Here is a 12,207-nt window from a genome sequence, read left to right on the forward strand (position 1 = left end):
TCCCCCTACTCCAAAACGGAGGAAAAACGATCGTTCGTTGAAAAGACATCCGCAATCTTCATTTAGATCTAGATCTAGACTAGCCTCGAAATTAGGCCATAGATCTAGAAAGAAGAACCTAGGTCTACCCTGAGCCAAGAGGGCGCTGAAACTTTCCGAAATCACAAAAGAGTTCCCCTACCGGGTCTGTATACTTTGTGACTTTGTTCCCGGTTACCGGGTCTGTATACACTCCCTTTTTTTTTTCTTCTCAGCGTCCCAACTTACCAACAATTTTCCCCATAATTATAATTTGTCGCTTTTTAGTTTTTTAATGTGGTAAATAAATAAATATATCGCCTGTGCTGTCTGTTGTTCTCGTAATCATAATACACTGGGCTAAAAATAGGTTTAGCTGGTCTGACGTCGGTGGACGCGTATCTTTTTGAGTCGCTTCTACACCACGCAAAAACTTCGTACATTGGCTTGGCCTGGAGGTGATCTTATTTTGGTGGACGCGTAGGCTAAGGCCCCGCGTCCACTGCGCTTTTTCGTCACTTGCAGGCCAAGTTCACATGCAAATGAGATTGTTTTTGTCAGTCAGTGACTGCTTTTGCCAGACTAGGGTTAGCAAATGAGATTGTTTTTGTCAGTCAGTGACTGCCTTTGCCAGACTAGGGTTAGGGGTAGGGTTAGGGGTAGGGGTAGAACTAGGTCTAGGCCTCTTCTTTATTGTGTTTGATGGGGTGGTCGCTCGTTACGGATGTCCTTCCCTACATTCTGTAATGTTTAGTGCTTCCAATTTTCCGCCAGTTTTTAGTTTTCTCCAAACATTATCTGCCGGTGCACTAGATTCTAGATCTACAGTCCCTTTACGGCATACCGTCACCTCAGTGTTTTGTGATGACTATTTCCGGAAGTGAACTTTTGTATTACCATAACTTCGGCTCTTTCAGAAACATCGACCCAAAATTTCGTTTTGTTGAGAGGCCAGCCTTTCCTGTAGGTGTGGGGTGAAGTTTTTAGTGTATAAAGAAGACCCCTAACCGAGACTTGACGCATTTCATGACATGTACCCCATATCGTCACACGTCGGGTTTTCTGTCATGGCATGTACCCCATACCAGCACCCCCAAATTGAAGCACAACTAGGCGTTTGAAAAGAGGAAAGAAGCAAAGACGAACTCCTTTTGTAAAGTGGGCCTAAGACAGAACTAATGTTTATTGACATACTAAAAAGAACAACCACCAGATCAGACTCACATACATCTTACTCACACATAGGTACATGAATGTTTCATTTTACTCTTCCACACATATCACAAACTCATATATGAACATCTTCCTCACACACAGGTACATGAATGCTTCATTTTATTCTCCCTCACATATCACAACAAACTCACTTTTGAACATCTTTTACTCACACACAAGTATTTGAATGCTTCATTTTACTCTTCCACATGTATCACAACAAATTGCGGAGCAGTCATCGTCGTAAACCAATCCCACCTCCTTTTCATCCTCTTCCCCCTCCTCACTCTCTCCTTTTCTTCTCTTTTGCTTCATCATCTTTGCCTGTACGTTCCTCTTTCTTCACTTACTCTCACTTCATTTCCCTATTGTTTCTTCTTCTTCTTCTTCCCCAAGCTGCTCTCTGCTTCTCCAACTTCGTTAACTTTTCTCCTCTTTTCTCTTCTTCCTTCTCCACCCTTTTCTCTCCCTTTCTCTCTTCCTCTTTTCCATTTCTTCTTTTTTCTTCTCTTCTTCCAATTTCTTCGTACTTTGCCCGTAAGACATACATGTACTTAGGGGCCTGAGCCCGCTTCTCTGTGTTGAAACCTTAGAGTTCCAGCTTGCTGGTATGGGCAGGTTGACGAACGAGGGGGCAGGAATGAGTTGATTATACAAATCAAGGTACTTTCTGTATGCCCCCTCGTTCTCCATAGGTTCGATTTTGTGCCAATGGCAACGGCGGACCCAATGCATGTCTGATACCATCCATCTAGTGGCAATGGCGTGATCAATTAGCGTGTCAAGGACAAAGCAAAAGCATTGTCCTGAGGCAGTTTTGGTGGGGGGGGGGGGGGGGGGGGGGCTTGGGGTGTCACCAGAGTTTCATCTTCCAATGGTCTCAATGCCTGCTCAGGAAGACAATAGTCAATGTCCTGGTTATCCAAAGGATCCTGAGCTGGTGTTGAAACCAAAGGTAGCTGAAACTCTGCAGCAGGATCCAGGAAGTCCTCGGAGGTACATTCGATCTCCGAGAATCCCAGACCTGTGGTCGAAAAGTCTAGGGCATCAACTGACCACTCACAACTAGAGACAAGGGCAGTTAGGGGAGGGCTAGCAAGTTCTTCTTCTGAAACAGAAGCAGTAGGAGCAGGAACAATATCACAACATGTGGAAACAGTGGCCGGAAGAACATCATCACAACATGTGTATACATTGGACAGAGGAACATCATCATCATCATCATTACATACAACGGGATAGAGTTTCCTTCATATAAATTTGTTTCAAACATTAAAAAAGAAAAATCTAAAGTCGCTCATTTTCTAATGAATCCGTGTCTAAGTAGATATATCTAGATCTATATCAAATCATAGGAAACACATTCACTTGACAGAGGAATGCTATCTCAGCAGCAACGCTGTGACTTTGAGGGTCATTTCATCGAATATTAGAATGCATTGCGTCTCTCTCAGCTTTGTGGGAAACTTTAACTTTGAAAGCTTTAACAATGATTTCCGGAAAACCTGGATATATTGCTTTTTTTCATTGTTCTTTTCAAAGTTTTCACAGATGGTAATGTAAATTGATTTTGGAGTAGCGGGTATGCTTTAGGAGAAGCATGATACAATGAAAGCGGATGGCTTTTGTCTGTGGCCCTCCATTTCTTTCCTTTCATTTGTGTCATGTCTAGCTGTTTGCTGAAAAAAGCATGAGACATGGGAGGTAGATATTTGGCTGCCAAAGTTTTGATCAGTTCTATTTCTTTCCTTGAATGTAGATTTGATGCAGTTTTTCCTGGGCTTGCTTTTAGGGTTTTTTTTTATTGTTTTCTTCAGTGACATAATTTTCTTCTTCAACTGTCTTATTGTTTCATGTTCTATCTCCACAGATCTAGTGGGCTGGGTAGCCTAATAGAAATAGAATAATTGTACTTGATACAACACTGTGGGCTACTTACATCATGGCAAATACATAAAAGTATGCAATAAATAAGCCTCAAAAGTTACAGACAAGTATATATCAAGGCACAAATTAATGTTCTTTGTCAGATACAATAAGATCATTTGATCAACATATTATGGCCAGCATACACATGCATCACATTCAGTCACACAGCATAAATTAGGTTCTAAGTGATAGATTAAGATAAAAAGGATTTGTTGATTTTTTTTCCATATGTTTTTCTTTAATTTATGTGTATTGTTATTATTATCATTAGGCTATTGGTTTTAAAAAATTGTTGGTCATGTTTAATTTCTTACTAATAATTGATAAAATTACATAATAAAGGAAAGAGTATTCCAGAATTTAACATAGTAGGCCCTAGGCCTATACTGGTTTAACAGCTTGCCCCCTTTAGCCCTTACAGTAACATTCTTTCTATCACATTTTGATTTACCGTAGGCTGTTAATTGTTAAACATAATAATATAGACTCTAGTGGTTGGGTATTATTAATATTTGTGTTTAAATCTATGTATAAATACTTTTTTAAAAACTAGATCTAAATCTAGACCTAGATCTAATTTTAAAATGTACGAGGTTTTTTTTGAAAATATTTTGTTTTACCTGTGAAACTTTCTGGTATTTGAGGTTGAGAAATTTCTTCCCATGTTGTTGATGAGCTCGAACATTTTGTAAGCACAAAAGTCCTTTTTCTTGGGGGTGGTCTATTTTCTTCTATAGTAGGTGGTGGATTGGGCACGTTGAAACGCGTTGGTATTGCTGTATTGTTACGCTTCAGCTGATTTTTTTTTCGCCGTAGCGAACTGTGAGTTCTCAAAGTGTTTAGAACAAAGAACGTTACTATAAAAGAGACACTCAGATGACTTGCCCAACAAATCCTTTCTTCGGCAGTTTACCACCCACTTCTGGCACCTCACCTTATCCTTAGGAAACCGAAAAAGCGAAAGATCTGGTCTATTATATCGTGCGTTTGAACAGTTCACTGCAGAGCACCACTGGCTTGTCTTTTTTCTTTTACCTTTAGACTGAAGTTGAAGATCGACTAGATCTACAGTTTAATTGCACTTAGGCCTAGATCTAGATCTAGTGTAGATCTAGTCTTCCATGTTGGCATTGAACACATTCACTTCACAGCCGTTTTCCATAGCAAAATATTAATTATCAACTCATTTACTATGTTCAAAATGTAAACAAACAAAGTTAGAAATAATTTCTAATCACTCCACTTTATTAAGACATGGCGAAACTGCTACTAACGTGGGAATCGCGGCTGTGGAATTAAACGGCGCCCGCTTTCTTCTTGTCGTCTGGCGTTTGTTTACGCTCTCAACGCGCATCTACTGTTTCTAGGGGGCGCGTAATCTAGAACCGGAAATATGGCTGTTGTCTCGTCTTGTCTTATTCCGTCTTGGGTCTGACGTCGGTGGACGCGGATCATTTTGAGTCGCTTCTACACCATGAAAAAACTTCGTACATTAGCATGGCCTGGAAGTGATCTTATTTTGGTGGACGCGTAGACTAAGGCATTTTACATAACGGGGTGTTTACGTACACGGTACGCGGACACCAGGACCTAGCCTCAGTGTCTACGTACACGGTAACCAGCAACCAGGCACGTAGTCTCAGTATCACGTACACGGTAACCGGGCAGTTAAGAATTCCAAGTTCAGTTTTCGTCATCCATGTTGCCTTCAACTTCAGCCCTCCCCCAACTAGATCTATACCTTTAAAAAAAAAAATCAATAATTCCCCCATTCCGGAGCTCTATACTTCGTAGCGCACAGACTTTGAATGAACTTCGGTGACCCCAACCGGTACTCACAATGTGATGCGAAAGCACAGGTTCACTGACCGATAACGATGGCGAGCCCGACAAGACGGGTGTGTAACTTTCTTTTTTTATTTCAACAAGTGACAGCACAGGATAAATACATGTATTGGTTTATTTTCATTCCGGTTACCGTGTACTAAGATACTGAGACTAGGTGCCCGGTTACAGTGTGTGTAGACACAAGCATCATGTACGAACAATATTCACGCGCGTGCGCACACACGCACACAAACACACACACACTCACGTACACCTCACACACGCACACACCTACTTTCTTATCACACGCGCACGCTTACACGCATTAGATAAAGGCCTAACCCAGAGAAGGCCACCTTCTCCGCCTTGCCTATGTCTCAGTTTGAGTTGTACATGATGCATTCCGGCCTGAATTTCCGGTTATAGCTTTTTTTAGAGTACGCTCAGTAGGCTTGAGCTGGGCCGATACCATGATTTACGTAGGCCTATCGGCTCTGTACCCGCATCTTTTCGTATTAAAAATTCTGTTAAAATTAAAGCGTTGATGTATTTTTGCCTAAAATTGCAAGAAATTGCGAAAATTGCAAAAAATTGCGAGTTTATTGCGGAACTCGACGAAAAACGCGTCTGTCATATTCGATAATAATAATAATCGATACAGATCCGGATATGACGTTGTAATCAATTCTAAAGAAATAAACTATTGCATTCTGGGTTACCGAAATGGCTGCCTCAATGTTCCTTACCGTTATCCCTATGTGTGTCTCACGTCTTGTTATGAATCCAACAATGATCTAGAGAACCCAACAAACACAACAGCGGCCGCAAGTGATTTCCAGGGTGGCCAGGCCATATGGCCTTAAAAAAAAAAAAGTAAAGTACTGCTATTTCGATATTATGTTAAGGGGCGAGGGGGCTACACCAGAAGGCTATCTCGCTTATTACTTGACCGAATTTTACCAAATTTCACACATATTACAAGCACAGTAAGGAGTCTTAAAAACCGCAATCAAATTTGAGAAAAGAGATTCGTTTCTATGGATACGGCGGCCATATTGGATTTTGTTGACTTGTCTTACGTAATGAATACCGCACTTACTGCTCATGGAAATTGATTGTTTTCCTTTTTTGTTAACAAACATTAGATCTAAAAATTTGTCAGTTTTTTTGTGTTTTTTTTGTATTACATCTTTTCTTCATTCTGTGAACATTTCATGAAGATTGGATGAAAAATGGTGGAGTTATTTTAAAAAAATATAGAGAAAAGTCGCGTTTTGAGAAAACGGCCGGTAAAGAAAAAGAAAATATTGACTCTAGTAGGAAATGGTGGTGATAAACATGCCTGGTTTGGGAAAAAATACGGTTTTTTGGGGTTCTTATTCAATGAAATAGTTGTAGGTAAGGCCGAGGAAGCTAAAAATGTCTACAACTCAAATTCCATAATTTTGAGCCTAATCGGGGCTTTGGGGGTGTAGCCCCCCCCCCCCCCCCCTAATTAAAGATTGTAATGTACTGCTAGTTTAATATTGTGTAAATATTCTTTTTTAGATTGAAAGTTTTACCTTGAATTTTCATCAACCAAAAATGAAGTCGTGCTAAGAACTGTCGTGAATGCAACCAACTCGTGTTTCGCGAGCTCATATGACATTATTCAGTAACAATTGCGAGGGCTATAAAACTCTTACTAAACTAACAAAAAGTATATGGACAAGGTGAATAGCCTTTTGTATAAAGACGAATCCATAGTTGACTTGTAACTCTAATAATAGACTGTTCTTTCTTTTTCAACTGGTGGGTGGTTGGCGGGTGCTCTGGTATGGTTTGCTCGTTCTCTCCTGTCACACGTTTATCTATCGTCCTGATCTCTCCTCCTTTTCTTTGTATGTTATTCTCTTGTAATACCTTTAACCTTCGATACTCATGTGAGTATTGCAAGTGCCGTAAAACTCTTTCTAAAACTTAATAAAATATTCTCCTCTCTGATATGTCAGTCTGCGACAATCCACGAAAGTGGGGTGAAGACTGCAACAATGAGTGCCAAGTTAGCTTTTGCTCCAAGTGCCTCAGGGTGACCGGAAATACATGTGCTGGATGTGACGACGGCTACGTGTTGGAGGCTGGCATATGCGTTCGTATGTTATCATCATCATCATCATCATCATCATCATCATCATCATCATCATCATCATCATCAACGTGGTCAGCCTCGTCGTAATCAAGTCCACCAAAAGTTTATAAGCCAATCCTCTTCACAGTTCATTTTTAGGATGTGCGACTGTGAGTCTGCTGGTAAGTGTAAGTATAATATTTTTTGTGCGCATCATTGATGAAATGTGGGTTCTTATGAGACTGCTAAGCTAAGAGTATCGTGGAAGGAAATGAAATCAAATGAGGTAGTGCTTGATGGAGCCCACGTGGGACGCTCAAAGTTAAAAACAATCAGGAAACGACAAATGCAGTTTTTGTGACACCTGAATAGACATGAGGGTCTTGAACATCTAGCTCTCACTGGCAACATTGAGAACAAAAGAGGCAGGGGTAAACCCACAACAACATACTTAGGGAACCTAAACAAATGGGTAACAGGGAAAGATCTGGGAAACGTAGCTTTTTTGAGAGCATCCGAGCAAAAGAATGAATTGAGAAACATGATCGGCGATATCTGTCGCAGATCTGGCACTGGATGATGATGATCATCATCATTAATTTTAAGGCGGTGCTACTCCCCCGATGTCGGGTGACTAGCGTCAGGCTATTCGCCCGATATAGGGTGGCAAGCATCAGGCTAGTCGACCGAATTCGGTCGAGTAGCCTGGCCCGTGGGGATTTCTGCGACCTCGGGTGGCTAGCATTTTCTGCCCTCCCGGAGCCGGTCACCTAGATCTAGATCGTGGCGTCGGTGGCCTAGTGGTTAGGCTCTCGGACTCGCAACCGTAAGGTCGTGGGTTCGAATCCCGTCAAGGGCCCGACGTTGTGTCCTTGGGAAAGGCACTTTACACGAATTTTCCTCATTTCACCCAGGTGGGAATGGGTACCCGGCTATAGACAGCGAAAGATCTTGTCAGTTTGTTAGTGTTTGAGCGCTTAATCGGCTGCTTGCACTGTATGCTTCCCGGGAAGCTGAGAATGTTTCGGAGTGTTCTATGGTCTGCTGGGGTAATAATATAGTGTAAAGCGCATAGAGCCTGCTGCTGAGCGGGGATATGCGCTATACAAATGCTATCTATTATTATTATTAGTCTTAGTCTTGTACGGGGTTTCTACTACGGCTGGATCTGGCCGATCGCAAAACTCGATCGCCTGAAACTGGAAACAAACAAGTTTGTTTTTGAGGCGACCGAGTTTGTGTGTGTATGTGTGTGCGTGTGTGTGTGTGTGTGAGTGTGTGTGTGTGTGTGTGTGTGTGTGTGTGTGTGTGTGTGTGTGTTTGTGTATGTGTGTGCCTGTGTGTGTTTGTGTATGTGTGTCTGTGCCTGTGTGTACCTGCATATGTGTGAGTCTGTGTGTTTGTGTTTTCTTTAAAACATCTGACCAATGTGCCAAAGTCTGGACTATAAAGATTAATCATAATAGTGGGTAGCTTGCAGATGGTCCGGTGCGGTTTAAATGTAATCTTCCTTCAACTTTTCCTATCAAACATCTATCGTCCTTGTATCCTCCTTCTTTTCTTTGTATATTACTCTCTAGTTAAACATTTTGTTTGTTTTGGCAAGTGGTTTACGGCGCTCAGAAGTGCATATGATTATGGTCATAATATTATTATGAGCGCACAGTTACACCTCTAATCTCCGCCCGTATATGACTTAATTCTGTTGGAATTGCCGTAAAACGTTTACTACAAGACTAAAACTAAAAGATTAATCGCATCTGTGCAATTTCCCCTTTGTCATCTTCAGAACCTGGAATGGGCACAGAAAACATCCTAATAATCGTGGTGATGCTGATCCTATTCCTTCTCCTGCTGTTACTTTTGGTGGCATTCCTTTTGAAAAAACGGTGAGAGAAATTTTTGGGGGGAGAAGTAGTGATTTTTGTTGATACTATTAATTTCTGTCTATCCTCTGGGAACTACCCAACACTTCTCTGGCCGATCGTAACAGGGAGGGTTGAGCAGCCCTCTTCCTACCCTTATAGGATTGGGGGGGTTTTTTGTTTTGTTTTGCCGTTGTTGTTGCTTGGGGGGGTAGTGTTTTATGGCGCTCGCTACCGCATAAGGTCACATATGAGCGCGCAGGACACACCAAACACTTTCAGTTTGAAGGAAATTTTGAATTTTGCCAACCCTTATCGATTTTGGAGCACCAAGAGTTCTTTAACATGCGCAACTTGCTCACGGGACCTCCGAGATTTTTCGCCCTTGTCAAAGAAGACTAGGTATAGATCTTTCCTACCAGTCAGAAGATAAGGGGTGTGGCTGAAAGACAGCTGTAAGATCCAGGGAGTAGCAATAGAAAGTCGGCAGAAAGAGTCAGCCAGAGGAGGGGATAAAGGAGATGTCAGGGTGGGGGCAGAAAGTGGAGACGAAAGCTGACGACAGAACATTGCTAGAGAGCAGGAAAGGAGGTGAAAGGAGACAATTTTAGACAAACAAAAATTTTCCGTCGCTACCGGGATTCGAACCAGGGACATTTGAACCAAAGGTAAACACCTTAACCTCTTGTCCACGATAGCCCCCTTACGATTAAGAAAGAGCAGACAGGGGAGGTAAACATTGCATTTTATGGGTGGTTGGCGGCGGATGCTCTCGTGTGGTTTGCTCCTTCCTTCCTACCGGACATCTATTCTATCGTCCGTTTCCCTCCTCCTTCTTTCCTACCGGACATCTATTCTATCGTCCCTTTCCCTCCTCCTCCCTTCCTACCGGACATCTATTCTATCGTCCCTTTCCCTCCTCCTTCCTTCCTACCGGACATCTATTCTATCGTCCCTTTCCCTCCTCCTTCCTTCCTACCGGACATCTATTCTATCGTCCCTTTCCCTCCTCCTTCCTTCCTACCGGACATCTATTCTATCGTCCCTTTCCCTCCTCCTTCCTTCCTACCGGACATCTATTCTATCGTCCCTTTCCCTCCTCCTTCCTTCCTACCGGACATATATTCTATCGTCCCTTTCCCTCCTCCTTCTTTTATGTGTGTGTTACTCTCTAGCAACACCTCTAATATTCAGCACTTACATGATCTAACTGTGTTGCAATGCAAGTACTGTAAAACGCTTACTAAAGCACAAAACATCTGGCTACAACAGTTTCAGTAAAGAGAGTCATACTGACATGATACTGGACGGTCGCTTTGTTCATGGACAAAGCAAGACAGACAGACAAACAGATATATGGCAAATAAAAATAAACAGGACCTGGAGAACTAGCGTTCTTCAACAACCTGGCAACCAATCAGTTTTTTATCAATGTATTTCCAACCAACCTACTTGGCATCAAATATGATTAATTCTTTTTCCCAAGTACCCGCTAACTAACTCGTATTATGTACGTTACTTAGTTTTTAAAAACTACCCACTAACAAATTTACTTAACTTAGGCGTAGAGTAATTTTATTATGCCCAAGTTGGGCCCACAAAACACCTTCTTTCACATTACTAATTACTCCAGTTTGTTTTCAACAATTCGTTAATCAACTTATTGCGAATCATTTATGATCGTCTATTTCTTTCAAATCGTCTGCAAGACAACTCCTTTTACATTGCTAATGATAATCACATCAGTTTCTTTTCAACCACCCATTAACCAACTTACTTGCATCAATTATGATCATCAAATTATTTCAAACCGCCGGCCAAACAACTCTTTTCGTATTACTAATTCCATCAGTTTCTTTCACACCAAACATTAACAAACTTAGTGGGTTGTTGGCAGGTGCTCTGGTGTGGTTTACTCCTTCTTTCCTATCAAAATCAAACATCTATTGTCCTAGGCTAATCTCTCTTCATTCATTTTTGTGTTTGTTACTCTCCTGCAACACCTCTAATCAGAATCTTCGGCACTTATATGACCTTATTGTGTTGCAAGTGCCGTAAAACTCTTACTAAAACTAAACTAACCAACTTTCTTTGCATCCACTTTTGTATGGCCAAGCAGCAAGAAGGAGGACCCTGAGTGTAAGAAGATCGCCGGGAGCGAGAAAGGAGACGAGGAGGACCACGTGGAAGATCCAGAACATGAAGATGAGGGTCAGGAGGAAAAGCACTCTGGAGATGATGAACATGATGAAGAGGAGCCAAAAGGCGAAGACCACCAGCCGTCGGATGATTGAGGCTCGATCGATGCCATGGTGTCACGATGCAGTGGAATCAGGCGCTCGTCAATTTTTGACCATATGAAGTCTTGGGTACATGTATTATAGTTAAGAGTGTTCATTTGTCTTGCTTGTGATGAAAAAATGATCCATCCATCTTTAACAGAAGTTGAGATATTTTGGATTGGAGGAGGTTGGGGTCACTGTTTTCAGAGCTAAAATAAGAGAGAAACTGGCCGTCAAAGTTTGGTGACTTCCAAAGATTGAATGTCCTTGAAAACTATAAATTTATATTGTTTGTACCTTTAACCAAAGAGTCTACACAACAAGAGGGGCCACTTCTCTCTTTGAGCCAATTAAAAAAAGTGTCCTCAAAATTCGGTGGCGCACTCTTCACAAAAGCGCACCTTTAGCGAGCAGAGTTATCCTACTTGAGTTTTAAAAAATCAAAGTGAAACTAGCAAGTTTTTGAATGAATTCCGGAAGAACGCTTTTTTAAAATGGTTACGCTGACAAAAAACCTCTTCCGGAGGAAAGGGTGATTGTTTTCTTCGCTTAATTGAGAGGTCATTAAAAAAATTTTTTAAACTAAAACTCCGTACTGAACGAACCCGAACTGCTGATGAACAGTCGATCTGCGCACGCAAGGAGGTGCTATTCCTATTCTTCTTCTGGAAAAACGAAAGAGAGCTTCAAAACAGACTGCAGTGCCATCTGAAGCAAAGAGCATACTTCCTGCGGACACTTTTTTGGCTGAGTGGCCCATCTTGTTATTTACTATCTTTGCTTTAACTAACGTTTTTCAGTAAAAGCCACGCCGCAATTGTTTTTAAATTGACATAAAAGGTGTGGAGTCAAAAATCAAAAATTTGACAAAAATACGTGAAATCAAAAGGGAAGAAAAGGGTCGTTTTCTTCGAGTTCATTATTTTGACAAGCGCCTGATTTCACCACGCTGCCTCTTGGCCAT

General features: G+C 41.5%; 1 protein-coding gene across 1 annotated transcript in view; it reads left to right on the forward strand.

Annotated features, from left to right (window-relative positions):
* Window positions 1-11,612, forward strand: part of LOC101855092 (multiple epidermal growth factor-like domains protein 10) — a gene marked incomplete at its 5' end in the record, with an annotated part of 72,693 nt that extends 61,081 nt beyond the window's left edge. The window contains 3 exons of the mRNA XM_013080633.2: window positions 6,981-7,121; window positions 8,886-8,985; window positions 11,081-11,612. Of these exons, the coding sequence (XP_012936087.2) occupies window positions 6,981-7,121; window positions 8,886-8,985; window positions 11,081-11,255 (416 nt within the window). The remainder of the gene's footprint in view (window positions 1-6,980; window positions 7,122-8,885; window positions 8,986-11,080) is intronic.
* Window positions 11,613-12,207: the final 595 nt, after the last annotated feature.

The sequence above is a fragment of the Aplysia californica genome, unplaced genomic scaffold, assembly GCF_000002075.1.
Source record: "Aplysia californica isolate F4 #8 unplaced genomic scaffold, AplCal3.0 scaffold00093, whole genome shotgun sequence".
Classification (NCBI taxonomy): domain Eukaryota; kingdom Metazoa; phylum Mollusca; class Gastropoda; order Aplysiida; family Aplysiidae; genus Aplysia; species Aplysia californica.